The sequence below is a fragment of the Pongo pygmaeus genome, chromosome 11, assembly GCF_028885625.2.
Source record: "Pongo pygmaeus isolate AG05252 chromosome 11, NHGRI_mPonPyg2-v2.0_pri, whole genome shotgun sequence".
Lineage (NCBI taxonomy): Eukaryota > Metazoa > Chordata > Mammalia > Primates > Hominidae > Pongo > Pongo pygmaeus.
The window spans coordinates 29,873,995-29,887,729 of record NC_072384.2 but is presented as its reverse complement, the minus strand read 5'-3'; the positions used below and the strand labels follow the sequence as shown (position 1 = coordinate 29,887,729).

General features: G+C 33.2%; 1 protein-coding gene across 2 annotated transcripts in view; it reads left to right on the top strand.

Annotated features, from left to right (window-relative positions):
* Window positions 1-13,735, top strand: part of DPP10 (dipeptidyl peptidase like 10) — a 704,745-nt gene that overhangs the window by 184,536 nt on the left and 506,474 nt on the right. For both annotated transcript variants that reach the window (XM_054478149.2, XM_054478150.2), the window contains one exon: window positions 5,312-5,407. In XM_054478149.2, coding sequence (XP_054334124.1) covers window positions 5,312-5,407 — 96 coding nt within the window. The remainder of the gene's footprint in view (window positions 1-5,311; window positions 5,408-13,735) is intronic.

Here is a 13,735-nt window from a genome sequence, read left to right as displayed (position 1 = left end):
ACAGTCATAGCTCACTCTAACCTTGAACTAACTCCTAAACTCAACTGGTCCTCCTGCCTCAGCCTCCCAAGCAGCTGGGATTATAGACATGAGCCACCTTGCCCAGCTCAATATCATTTTTCACATTCAAGCTAATGAAATAATTCACTAGAATTAAACAAATGCTTTTCAAAAACGAAGTTGGAACAATTAGTCATCCATAGACACAAAACAAAATAAACCAGCAAACAAACAAAACTTCATATTAAGCCTCATGCCATGTGTGAACATATACAAAAAGTAACTCAAAATAGAGCAGGGACTAATATGTGAAATAAAACTATAACATTTTTTAGGAAAAAGCCATAGGATAAAGTTTCAAGACCAAAAAATAGGTGAAACATTGTTAGACTTGACAGCAAAAGCATGATTCATAAAAGGAAAAATTGATTACCTGGATCTCATAAATATTGATACCTTTTTCTCCACAAAACATTTTCTAAAGAGGGTGAAAAGACAAGTTACAGACTGGAGGGCAATATTTGAAATTCACATATCTGACAAAGCATTTGTGTTTAGAATAGACGAAGAACTCTTCAAACGCAGCATTAAACAAACACACCAACAAAATAATTCAGTTAGAAAGTGGACGAATGACATGAACAGATATTTCAATGAAGACGGTATGGGGATCATAAATAAGCACATTAAATGATGTTCAACATCATTAGCTATTAGAGAAATGCAAATTAAACCACAAGGGGATGTCACTACACATATATAAGAATAGCCATTTTTTTTAATGACATCAAATGCTGCCAAAGATGCAGAGAAACTGGATCATTTATACATTGCTGGTGAGAATGTAAAATGGTAAAACTACTGTAAAAAAGCATATGGAATTTTTAAATAAAACTGTAATGTGTTTACATTTGACCCAGCAACTGCATATTTGGGCATTTGTCTTGGAGAAAGAAAATTTATGTTTGTACAAAAATCTATAAACAAATGTTTATAGCAACTTTATAATATCCCCAAACCAGAAATAACAATAACTCAAATGTTCTTCAATGAGTGAAGAGTTAAAGAATGGTCTGTCAATACCCTGGAATATTACTCAGCCATCAAAAGGAATAGATTATTTATACATTCAACAACTTGAATGGATCTCAAGGGAATTATTCTGAGTGATAAAAGCCAGTCCAAAAGCTTAGGTATGGTATGATTCTGATTATATAGCATTCTTAAAATTACAAAATTTTAAAAATGGAGAATAGAGTAGTGGTTTGTTGCCAAGGGATTGGGTGGGGGACTATTAATAAAAGAGTAGCAGAAGAGATCTTAGTGATGAAACTGTTCTTGACTGTGGTGCTGGTCACCTGTGATGCAGTTGCATAGAACTAAACACTCAAGAATGCACGTGAATAAATGAATACATGTAAAACTGGGGAAATCTGAGTAAGGTTGATGGAGTATATCAATGTCAGTTTCTTTTTGTGATATTATTATGCAGGATGTTACTTGTCACTGAGAGAAATTGAATGAAGAGTACACAGAATTTCTCTGTAATATTTCTTGCAACTTCATATGAATCTTCAATTACCTGGGAAGCAAATGCATACATAGTATAATTAGTTGCTTAAAATTTGGAAAAGAAATAAAAAAGTAATATTTTTACGGATGCTATAATTTAATATGTAGAAAATAAAAACTCACAATTGAAATGTTTAAGAAAATGTGATATGGTGTAATCATTAATCTTATAGGTATAAAAATAATTTAGAATGGGAATGGGAAATATTCTGTTCATGATACCAAACTATATATACTTTGCACTAAATTCAATTGGAAGGGCAAAGGACTTATATGAAAAATCAAAGATAAAATAGTATTAATGTACATGAAATGAGGATGGAATATTTCTGAATGAAAAGCCTTAATGTTGTGAAATGTTTAAAATTTTCCAGTTTACACTGTTGTGTGTATGTATATAATATATATAGTGTTATTTTAATAAAATTTCTATTTGAGTTGTAATATGATTTTAAAGCTCACATAAAAGATACCATGTTTGAAAATTACCAAAATATTATTTTAAAACTTATTTGAAAATAAGATTATTTGGTGTGGTGGACTTACAGCCTTTTTTTTAAATTAACATCTTCCTAAAAAATGTAAATGAAATATGTGGAACTCATTAGGAGCAAACTAAATGTTTTTGGAAGACAAACAGATGCATGCATATAAAAGAAATTTATATATATAATACAGTTAATTTTTTAAATTTAATAGATAAGGATCATTTATCTAAGTTTGTTAGCATAATCTCTCTCACTGAAATAAGCACATGCCTACCTCCCACCTTTACCTATGTAAATTTATTGTATCAAATAAGTCAATGTTTATCAAATATAGATGATAAAATATAATTCTCTAAAAATTGAAGGGATCTGATTAGACAAAATAATGGTACATTTATGTGATAGGGAAATTTAAAAATTTTGAAACTTATCTATATCAAACCTTGGTTTTATTGAGATACTTCATAGAATAAATATATTTCTGAAACCCTAATAAAATTAGCTCATCTGATTAAAATCCCACACTTTTATGATGGAAGCTGAATTCTGGAATTAAGACATTTTTTCGCTTGTGAAACAACAAGCACTTATCCTTTTATCTCAAATGTTCTTCCTCCTTCTCCTGCCCCTAGTATTCCCTTCCTCTGCCTTTTGAAACATGTAATACCCAGGGTTTTTTAAATAGTTTTTTTTATAATAGATTATTTTTCAGAGAAATTTTATATTCACAGCAAAATTGAGTGAAAGGTACAGGAATTTCCCATATTCTCTTCCCCCTGACCCCCCTGTGCCTGATACAGACCATGCATAGCTTCCCCGATTATCAACATCCCGCACCAGAGTGGCACATTTGCTATCACTCATTAACCTATATTGACACATCATTGTCACCCAAAGTCCGTTTGGATTCACTCTCCAGTGGATTGTGTTCTATGGGTTTGGACAAGTAAATAAGGACATGTATCCACCATTGTAGAATCATATGGAATAACTTCACCACCCTAAAAATTCTCTATGTTCACCTGCTCATTCCTTCCCTCGCAATTCCTAGCAACCATTGATATTTTTACTGTCTCTATAGTTTTGCTTTTTCAAAATGTCATGTAGTTGAAATTATATACTATGTAGCCTTTTCTTATTGACTTCTTTCACTTCATAATATGCATTTAAGTTTCCTCCATGTCTTTTCATGGCTTGATAGCTCATTTTTTAGCATAGAATAATAACCCATTAAAAAAATGTATCTATTTAGCATGTTGGTTGCTTCCAAATTTTGGCAATTATTAATAAAGCTGCTATAAATGTTTGTGTGTAGGTTTTTCTGTGTTAATATGTTTTCAGCTCCTTTTGGGTAAATACTAAGGAGCATGATTACTGGATTGTATGATAATAATTTGTTTACTTTTATAAGAAAATGCCAGATTATTTTCCAAAGTGACTGTACCATTTTGCATTCTTACCCAGGAATTAGTGAGAGTTGGTCATTTTATGTTTAAGTGAGGCCTTCTCTGATTTTTTCTGTGAGACATTTCCTTTCTCCAAACTCATTTAGCACTCTCTATCCTTATACTGACATCTATTATGTATGTATGTGTGTGTGTGTGTGTGTGTGTGTGTGTCTCTGTGTGTGTGTGTGTAATTTGTTTTTTGAGACAAGGTCTCACCCTGTCACCCAGGCTGGAGTATAGTGGTGCAGTGGTGCGATCTCAGCTCACTGCAACCTCTGCCTCCTGTGTTCAAGCAGTTCTCCCACCTCAGCCTCCCAAGTAGCTGGGACCTCAGACATGCACCACCACTCCAGGCTAATTTTTTGTTTTATATATTTTGGTTGACACGGAGTTTCACCATGTTGGTTAGGCTGGCCTCAAGCTCCTGTCCTCAAGTGATCCACCCACCTTGGCCTCGCAGAGTGCTGGGATTACAGGCATGACCCACTGTGCCTGGCCTGACATCTGTTATATTTTTTGTTAAGCATGTGCAAACCCCTCAGGGCAGGACAGAGATATGTCTCCTATCCTTTACAATACTGCACTTGTTGCCTTGAAATTTTTTGAATGAAACTAGAAAATTTGTGAATGAATTAAGAAATTCTGGTGTGTCAGACTGCCAGGCAAATGATCAAATATTTATCATCACCTAACAGCATTTTGTTTTGCAAAGCTCTATACAATTACAATGTCTTATGTTAAAATTATAATCAAACAATACTCACTATTTTTACTATAATTTTTTTTTCCATTTTTTCTTGGCAGTTATTTTATGGGTTAAATACATGATTGATTTATGTGAAAGGGAATTGCATTTGACATTATTGACTCTTTGCCCCAGCCTTTTCAGCTAGAAAAAAGCAAAGCTCTTGCTGTAATAAGTGCTGAACCTTTTAAGAATAAAATCTAATGAGGTTAGTATATATCCTTGACATTTTATTTTCAGCCGAAGTGAAGGTCATAGCTGAAAGGTCACAAAGATGAATTTATACAGCAAATAAACAATGCTATTATTTTGCAAAGAAAATGCAATATTTCTGTCTTTAGCCTCTTGCATGTAAAAGGGTGTTTGTAATGCTGATTTTAGTATTCAAGTCCTGTTATCTTTTCATTTCTTATATTTTGGAATGTAGAAAGAGGAATACACCTAGCTTATCTAAAAAAGACTAGTATGAAATGTGTGTATTATCATTAATATTCTAGTATTTTATTATTTGAACTTTACATTTAAGTCAAATCTACTTTGTATTTGTTGGATACTAATTTTTTTGGTGGAAGTAAGTAATTATTCTATTTCCTTGGTAAACTTCTTTCTGACTTGAGAGTTTAGTCATACATAAGTCCCTCAAGTCTACCATCTTTGGATTTTAAAACAAAACTGTACATTTCCAATGAAAGAATATATCAACATGAGTTTGGAAAATAAGGGGCTGACTTATAGTTAAGTGGTAGAAAATCTGCCTTTTTGCGCACAATGTACAACAGGAATTCTTAACTGCTTTCATATTATATTACTAATACATAACATGGGATTGCTCTATTAAATTTGTACCAGATCAAGACAATTTTAATAGTAAAAATAGTTTCATTTATTTAAAAAGTCATTAAACAAAGTTCAAATGCCAAAAACCATGTCAAAATGGTCACTTTATATTGTTATCTAGTTAATATATTTTTAGAGCAAATATTCCAAATTTTGTAATTTGTTCCTTTTAAAAAACAAGCATAAGATAGGTATCTAACCTAGAATTTCCTTTATTTTAGATGAACTCACAAATTCATCAGAAACCAGATTGTCTTTAGAAGACCTCTTTAGGAAAGACTTTGTGCTTCACGATCCAGAGGCTCGATGGATCAATGGTAAGTGTATACCTTTTTAAACATTGTATTCATTTTGAGTTCTGTATAATCAAAATTTTAAAAAATGATATGTGTAAGTTGGGCGCAATGGCTTATGCCTGTAATCCCAGCACCTTGGGAGGCCAAGGCAGGAGAATCGCTTGAACCTGGGAGGTGGATGTCGCAGTGAGCCAAGATCGCACCACTGCACTCCAACCTGGGTGACAGAGAGAGACTCCATCTCAAAAAAAAAAAAAAGATATGTGTCGTTAATATTTTAATTGGAAGTGTACTTCAAAGATTACATGGGTATTATTTAAATTAAAACCTTGGTTCTTGTGAGAGAAAATCAGTTCCTAAGATAGGGCGTCAATAAGTTATTTGGCAAACATTGGGTTGACAGTTTTGTGTCTGCTGCTCTCTCACGATCATTAGTTACATGACTTTAAGGATGTATTACTTCTCTAGCACATCCCTAGATAATTTTTCTTAGTTTGGCAGTGTACATTTTGGGAGCTAGTACGTAGAAATGTTAAGTGCTTCAAATTTGACAATATGATTGGTTTTTGTTTTTCTCTGTGGCTTTTCTTTTTAAGCTTAAGTGTTACAAGCTAGTGAGACTCTATGCAAAGTTGAAATGAGTTGGAAATATATGGCACTTTTTTTTTTTTCTGGCCTGGCAAATAAGACTCCTTAGGTTCTCTTAAGTCAATCTCTGACATAAAAATAAGAAAATAAACCACTGAGTGGCTTCATAGGTTTTGCTTTGTCTTTATGGAAGATAATAAGGGCATAATGTGTTGGTGAAAAAGAAATGAGTTTTTTAATCCTTTGAATGAGTTTTTTAATCCTTTGAACCATACTAATCATTATGGTTGGATAGCTGCTAATCTTTACCTGTCACTTTATTTGGGCATAATATCTTTGCTTATTTTCAAGGCATAGAGTGTATTATTTGCATAATAGATGAAAGGAGTTTTGCCTTTTTATCTAATAAAGATCATCATACTTACAGTCCATTCCTTCCTCTCTCTTACTCTAATTAAGTGTATTTATGCTGGTGAATTAAACTTTAATTTATGGAAGCTATAAAAAGAATGTAATTTAACCCTTGAGGGCAAAGGCCAAATCACATGTGTTTACTTGACACTGATATGTCTCCTGGAGATCTGCAGGCACTCGAGATTGGTTTTTTGAATAAATGAATGAATGATTTTAATTGATGCGCAGTCTCATTTTCACATAAACTTAAATTTTAATTGAAATCAATTGGAAGATAAGTGTGTATTGTGGTGATGATATTACAGATAAAGAACATAAGGTAGCATTTTTCTTAATGAATCTGTATATTTTTATTTTGAATTGTTTATAAATTTGAGGCTAGTCATATTTTTGCCTTTGTACTGTGATTATTTCACATATACACTATAATGAGTGCTATGACTAAAGAAGGCTAACAAAAAAGATACATTATCACCAAAAATTGTCCAAATACACAAATCTCTCATGAATAATCTTCTAATGTGTGATTATAATTGACAATCACCTGTTTGCTCTTTAGCAAATATTTTCTATTGAGAGAAATGACAAAATGAAAGTTGCTAGGTTTTTTTAAACAATAGTATTATGAGTTGTTAGGTTTGAAATGCTGAATAATCTTGTTTTTTTCACCATGTTTTTGGACAAATTATAGACATTTTGTAGTCTTTGACTTTGGAAAACATGAAAAATTATGGGTCTCATCTCACTTCTCAGGTTAGCTTGGACTATTTAGAGGCATTTACTCCTGTGTATAACCGACACTGTGATATTGAAGCTCCAAAGGACAGGACAGATGTTTAAGTAGTGAACTGCATGCTAAATTAAACCATATTTCAATATGTAGGACACAGATTCTACTCTTATACTTCATAGGTTACCAAAATAATATATTTGGAGTTTATCATTTTTCAAGTAATTTCTTTATTAATCATTGGTTAAATTTGATCCTAAGAAGGCATCTGGGACAAAGCTGCAGTGTTATTATAATGTTCTAAGTAATATCTAAAGATATAATTTTTATAAAGAATTTGACATAAAGAGAACTCTTTAAATTGGAATAAACAGAACCTAAGCTCTGAAAGCATGCAGTCTTTATAAATACCATTGAAGGAACTGTCTCAATGCTGGTAAATTGTGTGCACTGAGTTACTTTTTAAGTATAGAAACGGATTTGTGCTTTTATCCAACCCAGATCTTTCTGGCAAGTGCTAGATACTTGGCCTATTTACGTATTCCTCACATAGCCTGGAAATTCAATGGGAAATATATGAGTAGGATGTGTAACCTTGGCCTCATTATCAACAGTTATATCTAAATGTAACCTGTGAGCTTTTTCTTTATTCTCAAGTGATGTCTCAACAGGTTTTCTTAGTACATAAGTCACTTGAAGGAGTTTGAGCTCAGCTTATTTGGAAGCGTCATTTAATTCTTGGAGGTCATCATAGAAGTGCTTAATGCATTATTGGTCCAGGGGAAGGAGGGAGTCTAGACGGCCCTGACATGTGTAGGTTATAGTGAGGCAATGCCATTCATTATGACTGGTCTCAAAAAATATGTCTAAGAATATCATTACTGCCTTGGATGGGTGCCCCTGTTCATGGTTAGCTTAACAACGGCCTTACCCCAAGTCTGCTCATATCTTTGAAATCTACATTTTTATAACATCTTCATTCTAGCGATGTCACCTTGAAATTTGAAAAACTGTCTTATTTAAAATTATTCATTCTATCCACACACATTTGATAATCAATTAATCACCAAAGAACGATCTAACATTGAGTGCCTTCTACTGAGGCTCTGTGATCGATGCTTTATGTACATATTTCATAGGACTGCATATGACATTAAAGTTAACCCCAGAAAACTGAGGCTTAACTCAGAAACTTATCCGAACACACACCTAATAAAAGGCAGAGGCTGCTTTACTCATTATGCTTAAGTATAAAACTTGACCTCTTTCATTGTTTGACTCTGATGTGTCATCCTCATATCTAACATATTTATCAAGCACCTCACTGACAATCCCATTTTAACAGACCTCATTGCTGTTGTAGGGTGGAAAGGTATGATACCCTTCCTCACCCATCATAAAGGTCACAGCCAACACAGCTGTAACAAAAGACCAGTTAAGAAGAGAAAAGCATAACAAATTTATTTAATCAAAGTTTTATGTCACTTGGAAGACTTTAGAAATGAAGAATCAAAGGCCTAGGGAAAACTGTCCATTTGTATGCTTAGGTTAAATAAAGTACGGACAGTGTATTGAAATGTGACTGGACAAAAAGGGTATATTCTAATGATAATAAGATGAGGGAGAAACCCAGCAAGGCTTACCTGTTCAGATCCTTCTTGGCCTCCCTGTGTAGCATTTCATCCTCCCAGATATAAGGCAGAACTCCCCTGGAAATAGGGTCTTATGATCTATTATCTGAAAGGTAGGTCAGTGCATTTCCTTGTGACAGCTCCTACACAGAAAAGCAGAGGAAGGTTAAAATATTTTTAGATTTTATGGTTTGCTTGGAAAGAGGCATGCTAGTTTCTTTTTATATTATTATTATACTTTAAGTTCTAGGGTACAAGTGCAGAACATGCAGGTTTGTTACATAGGTATACACGTGTCATGGTGGTTTGCTGCACCCATAGACCCATCATCTACATTAGGTATTTCCCCTGATGCTATCCCTCCCCTAGCCCTCTACCCCCTGATAGGCACCAGTGTGTGATGTTCCCCTCCCTGTGTCCATGTGTTCTTATTGCGCAACTCCCACTTATGAGTGACAACATGCGTTGTTTGGTTTTCTGTCCTAGTTTTAGTTTGTTGAGAATGATGGTTTCCAGCATCTTCCATGTCCCTGCAAAGGACATGAACTCATCCTTTTTTGTGGCTGCATAGTATTCCATGGTGTATATGTACCACATTTTCTTTATACGGTCTACCATTGATGGGCATTTGGGTTGGTTCCAAGTCTTTGCTATTGTGAATAGTGCTGCAATAAACATATGTGTGCATGCGTCTTTATAGTAAAATGATTTATAATTTTTTGGGTATATACCCAGTAATGGGATTGCTAGTTTTTATAACCTTTCCTGGGGTAGAGGAATCTGGTTTCTATTACTTGCTTCAGGGATGGCAGAGAGGTAGGAGACAAGGAAGGCAGAAGAAAGTCAGATATAGACTTTGCTTCTGAGACTGCTCAGAGGCCTTCCAATATCTTAATCAGTTCAACGTACTCAGCATGCCACGATGTCATACTTCGAGGTATCATTTTCTGAGTCCCAACACTATTAATTTTTCATGTTGAGTACTACAATAATATGTTTATTTCCCCAGGTACATTTATATAGTGGTAACTTATACAGTCACTAAAACTAGAGTTTATATACATGTTTATTGACTTGATCATGATCTAGAAAAGTGAACAAAGTGACTTCAAAACAGCATTGATAGTATGTGATATCACATTGTCTATTGTGTAATAGTGATTGTCTCCAGATTATCCCTTTGTTTTTACTTATTTTGTTTTCTCTCAAATTTTTTCAATAAATGTGTGTGTTTACATAGTTTTTTTTTAATAATTTTAACTTTTTATTTTAGATTTAGGGAGTGCATGTGCAGGTTTGTTACATGGGTATACTGCAATGTTAGTAATCTCGAGATGTTCATTTTTAGCTATTAGATAAAATGAATCAAGTGATATTTTATTTTTAAATTTCGTCTTCCACTCTGTGTCAGTAGACAATTCCAAAATTTATCTGATGGAGTATAAACAATTAAAATTATCATTTGATTAAAAAAATGTTGTAAATTTTAAATACATTTGTGTTCCAGTGGGCAAACATACGATCATGTAATGAGATTTTACCATACAGCTAGTGTGTCCTTTACTCACCCCATGAGTTTGACAACACCTGCTCAGTGATATTAGTCCACTTACCATTTGTTATGAACCTGCAGCAATATCAAATTGCTATGAAAGTTTTTAAATGCATACCCACATTAAACTTACCTTTTCTGGACCAGTGGCCAACCCTTCACCAACTGACTGTAGTCAGACAACATCACTCTTAGCACAGCCCTTCCCTAGGAGACAATAAACTATGAGGAATAACTATCAGTACTCAATGAGTGCTCCATAAATAGTTTCATTATCATAATGAGAACAGTTGTATACGTAATGCGATGGAAGTTGTTTCATATTTCTTTTGCAAAATGGCATGCTGGGATAAGTGATAATATGTGAGGCTTTGGGTTTTATTTTGATCTTATTGGACTCATGTTGGAAAAAAATAAATTCACTTGTTACATGAGATTCCAACACAGATATTTTAACCTGCTGTCTTTGTAATGTGTGACAGTATAATATGTGGAGATGGGAGACTCATTAAATCAAGGTAAGCCATGGCCTTTCAGCAAGTTGTCTAAGCCTCTTAAGGCTTGGTTTCTTCTTTCAGAGTGAGGACTAGAGCCATAGCTAGAAGCATAATACAAAGTAAGTGAGCAAAAATATGTAAAAAGTGAAGATAAAAGGTAAAAGTTAAAAAAGAAAAGAAAGAAAAACTATAGATGAAAAGTCAAGGTCTGTAGCCTTATGGATCGTCAAATGGTAGTGATTCATATAACCGATTTTAGAGATGCTCTGAACACCTGACATTTGTTAATAAATGCACTGGGAAGTCTCATTCTCATAATATATGCAGAATATTGAAGAGGCAGTGAAAAGTCACTATTGTAGCCTATATGAAAAACAAGAGACATTATTGTAATATATCAATAATATTTACAATAATTAGGGGAACCATAAATAGGAAAACTAAACAGGTACATCTGTGTTGTTTCTTGCTTGTTTGTTTGACACTAATTTATCACACTAGAATTATCGTCCATCAACTTAACTGGGTTGAGCTGCAGAAGTTGTTGTGTTTCTCAGTGCACAGGGAGCTACTTCTAACTCCAAAGACATCATTACCCTCCCTTTAGCCTATATTCAGCCCCCAGTCAAAATTATCTTATTTTTATCTTATTTTGTATCTTCTTGACCAAAATGTTATTTTTTATAATTGTCAACCAAACTAATAGTTAAATAAAATAGAGTTGAATTTATATTCATGAGGCTCTTGAAGATAACATGTATTTTTCTTGCAACTTAATTTATAAAGATAAAACCTTGCATAGATTCTAGATGCACACAATTCGGTATATGGTCAAATAAATAAATTTGCATCTTTTTAATGGAATACTAAACAGCTGTAAAAATTAATATTTAAAACATTAGTGACATTGAAACATGCTCAGATAACATATTAATTGAAAATAGCACAATATGGAATTATATATATAGTGTATTCACAATTGCATTACATGCATATACACACAAGTATATACAAAGAAAATAATACTAGAATTCAATATGTCAAAATATTAAATAATTTTCTGTTAGAGTGATTGAGTTGTTTTCATTTTTTCCCTTTCTGTCTATATTTTCCAAATTTTCAACAAGCATTCTGCTGTTTCATACTATGGCAATTTTATATACTAACTACGGATATTCAAACTTTTGTTTGAAATTCAAACCTAACAAGTAAATGCTTACTAAAATTCTCATTAAAATGTAGATGCATTCAGCTAGACAAATATTTGTTTTGTTATTCTGCATGTGCGTTTTTTCTCAATGATCTGTATGTAAAGGAGGTACAGAGAGGACCGTGAGGTTACTGAACCTGGGAGAATGAGAATGTTCTTAGCACAGCAATGACTATTAGACTTAAGAGGCATGGATTCTTATAACAGCAGTTTCACTTCCTTCTTTCCCAATAGATTGAGACATAACATTTCCTATAGTTTATTATGTTCTTTTTTCTTCCACTAATCCAAACCTCTGCAACATGCAATTTATTTATATTACAAACCTGAATAGTACCCTAGGCCCCAAAGAGTTTTTTCTGAAAAGTCAAAAATAACAAATGTTGGTGAGGCTGTGGAGAAAAGAGAATGCCTATATGGTGTTGGTGGAAATGTAAATTAGTTCAGCCACTATGGAAGGCAGTTTGAAGATTTCTCAAAGAACTGACAACAGAACTAGCATTGGACTAGCAATCTTATTAATGGGTATATACCCAAAGGAAAATGAATTGTTCTACCAAAAAGACCAATACATTTGCATGTTCTTTGCAGCACTATTCATAATAGCAAAGACATGAAATCAACCTAGGTGCCCCAAAATGTAGGAGTGGATAAAGAAAATGTGGTACATATACACCATGGAATACTGTGCAGCCATAAAAATGAACAAAAGCATGTATTTTGCAGCAACATGGATGCAGCAGGAAGCTATTATCCTAAGTGAATTAATGCAGAAACGGAAAGCTAAATATCACACATTCTCACTTATAAGTGGGGCTAAATCTTGAGGACGGACAGACATAAAGACAGGAACAACAGGCATTAGTGACTCCAAAGGTGGGGAGTGGAGGAGGGGAACAAAGCCTGAAAAACTTCCTTTTGGGTACTATGTTCACTATCTGGGTATCTGGGATCAATAGAAGTCCAAATCTCAGTATCATACACTATACCTTGTAACAAATCCACACATATACCCCCAGATCTAAAATAAAGATTAAAATTTTAAAAATCAAATAAAAAGTAAAAACACATAGGAGGCTATTGAAATTATGACAATACCTAGTTCCTGATTCACAGACCAGAGACTTGTAAATGAGATTTGGAATGTAAATCATTGTTATCAAGGCTGACTTTTCTTTTCAGAGTTATGTATGACAAAGTATCTTCCTATCAAGAGTAGATAATTTCCTACTAAAACTAAAGAAATGCTTAAAAAGCATACCATGAAGCATATTTACTCCTCTCCAAATGACCAAAAATGTTTTATTTATTGCTATGTTGTTTGTAAAATTGTGCTTTTACCAAAGTTTAGATTAAATTTCATCTGTATTAAAACTGTTTGAAATCAATAAAATGGAAATATCTACTGTAAAAAATCATACTGTGGCAATCTTATATACTAACTACGATATTCAAACTTTTGTTTGGAATTTAAATCTAAATAGTTTTCTTCAAGAAAATATTTTTAAGATTTCAGTTTGTCTAAAAATGGCAATACTTAAACTGAACACCAAGAGAGAGAAAAGGGATTTACTGATAAAATTCAGTGTTAACATTTAGGAACAAAAAAGTGTGTAAGAAAAAAATATATTTCTATGACCTAGGTATGCAATGATCAAAGTACTTAAAGAGAATTTGAAATACAAACTAAACTTTAGAATAAAGAAGCTAAATATTTATGTTACCAC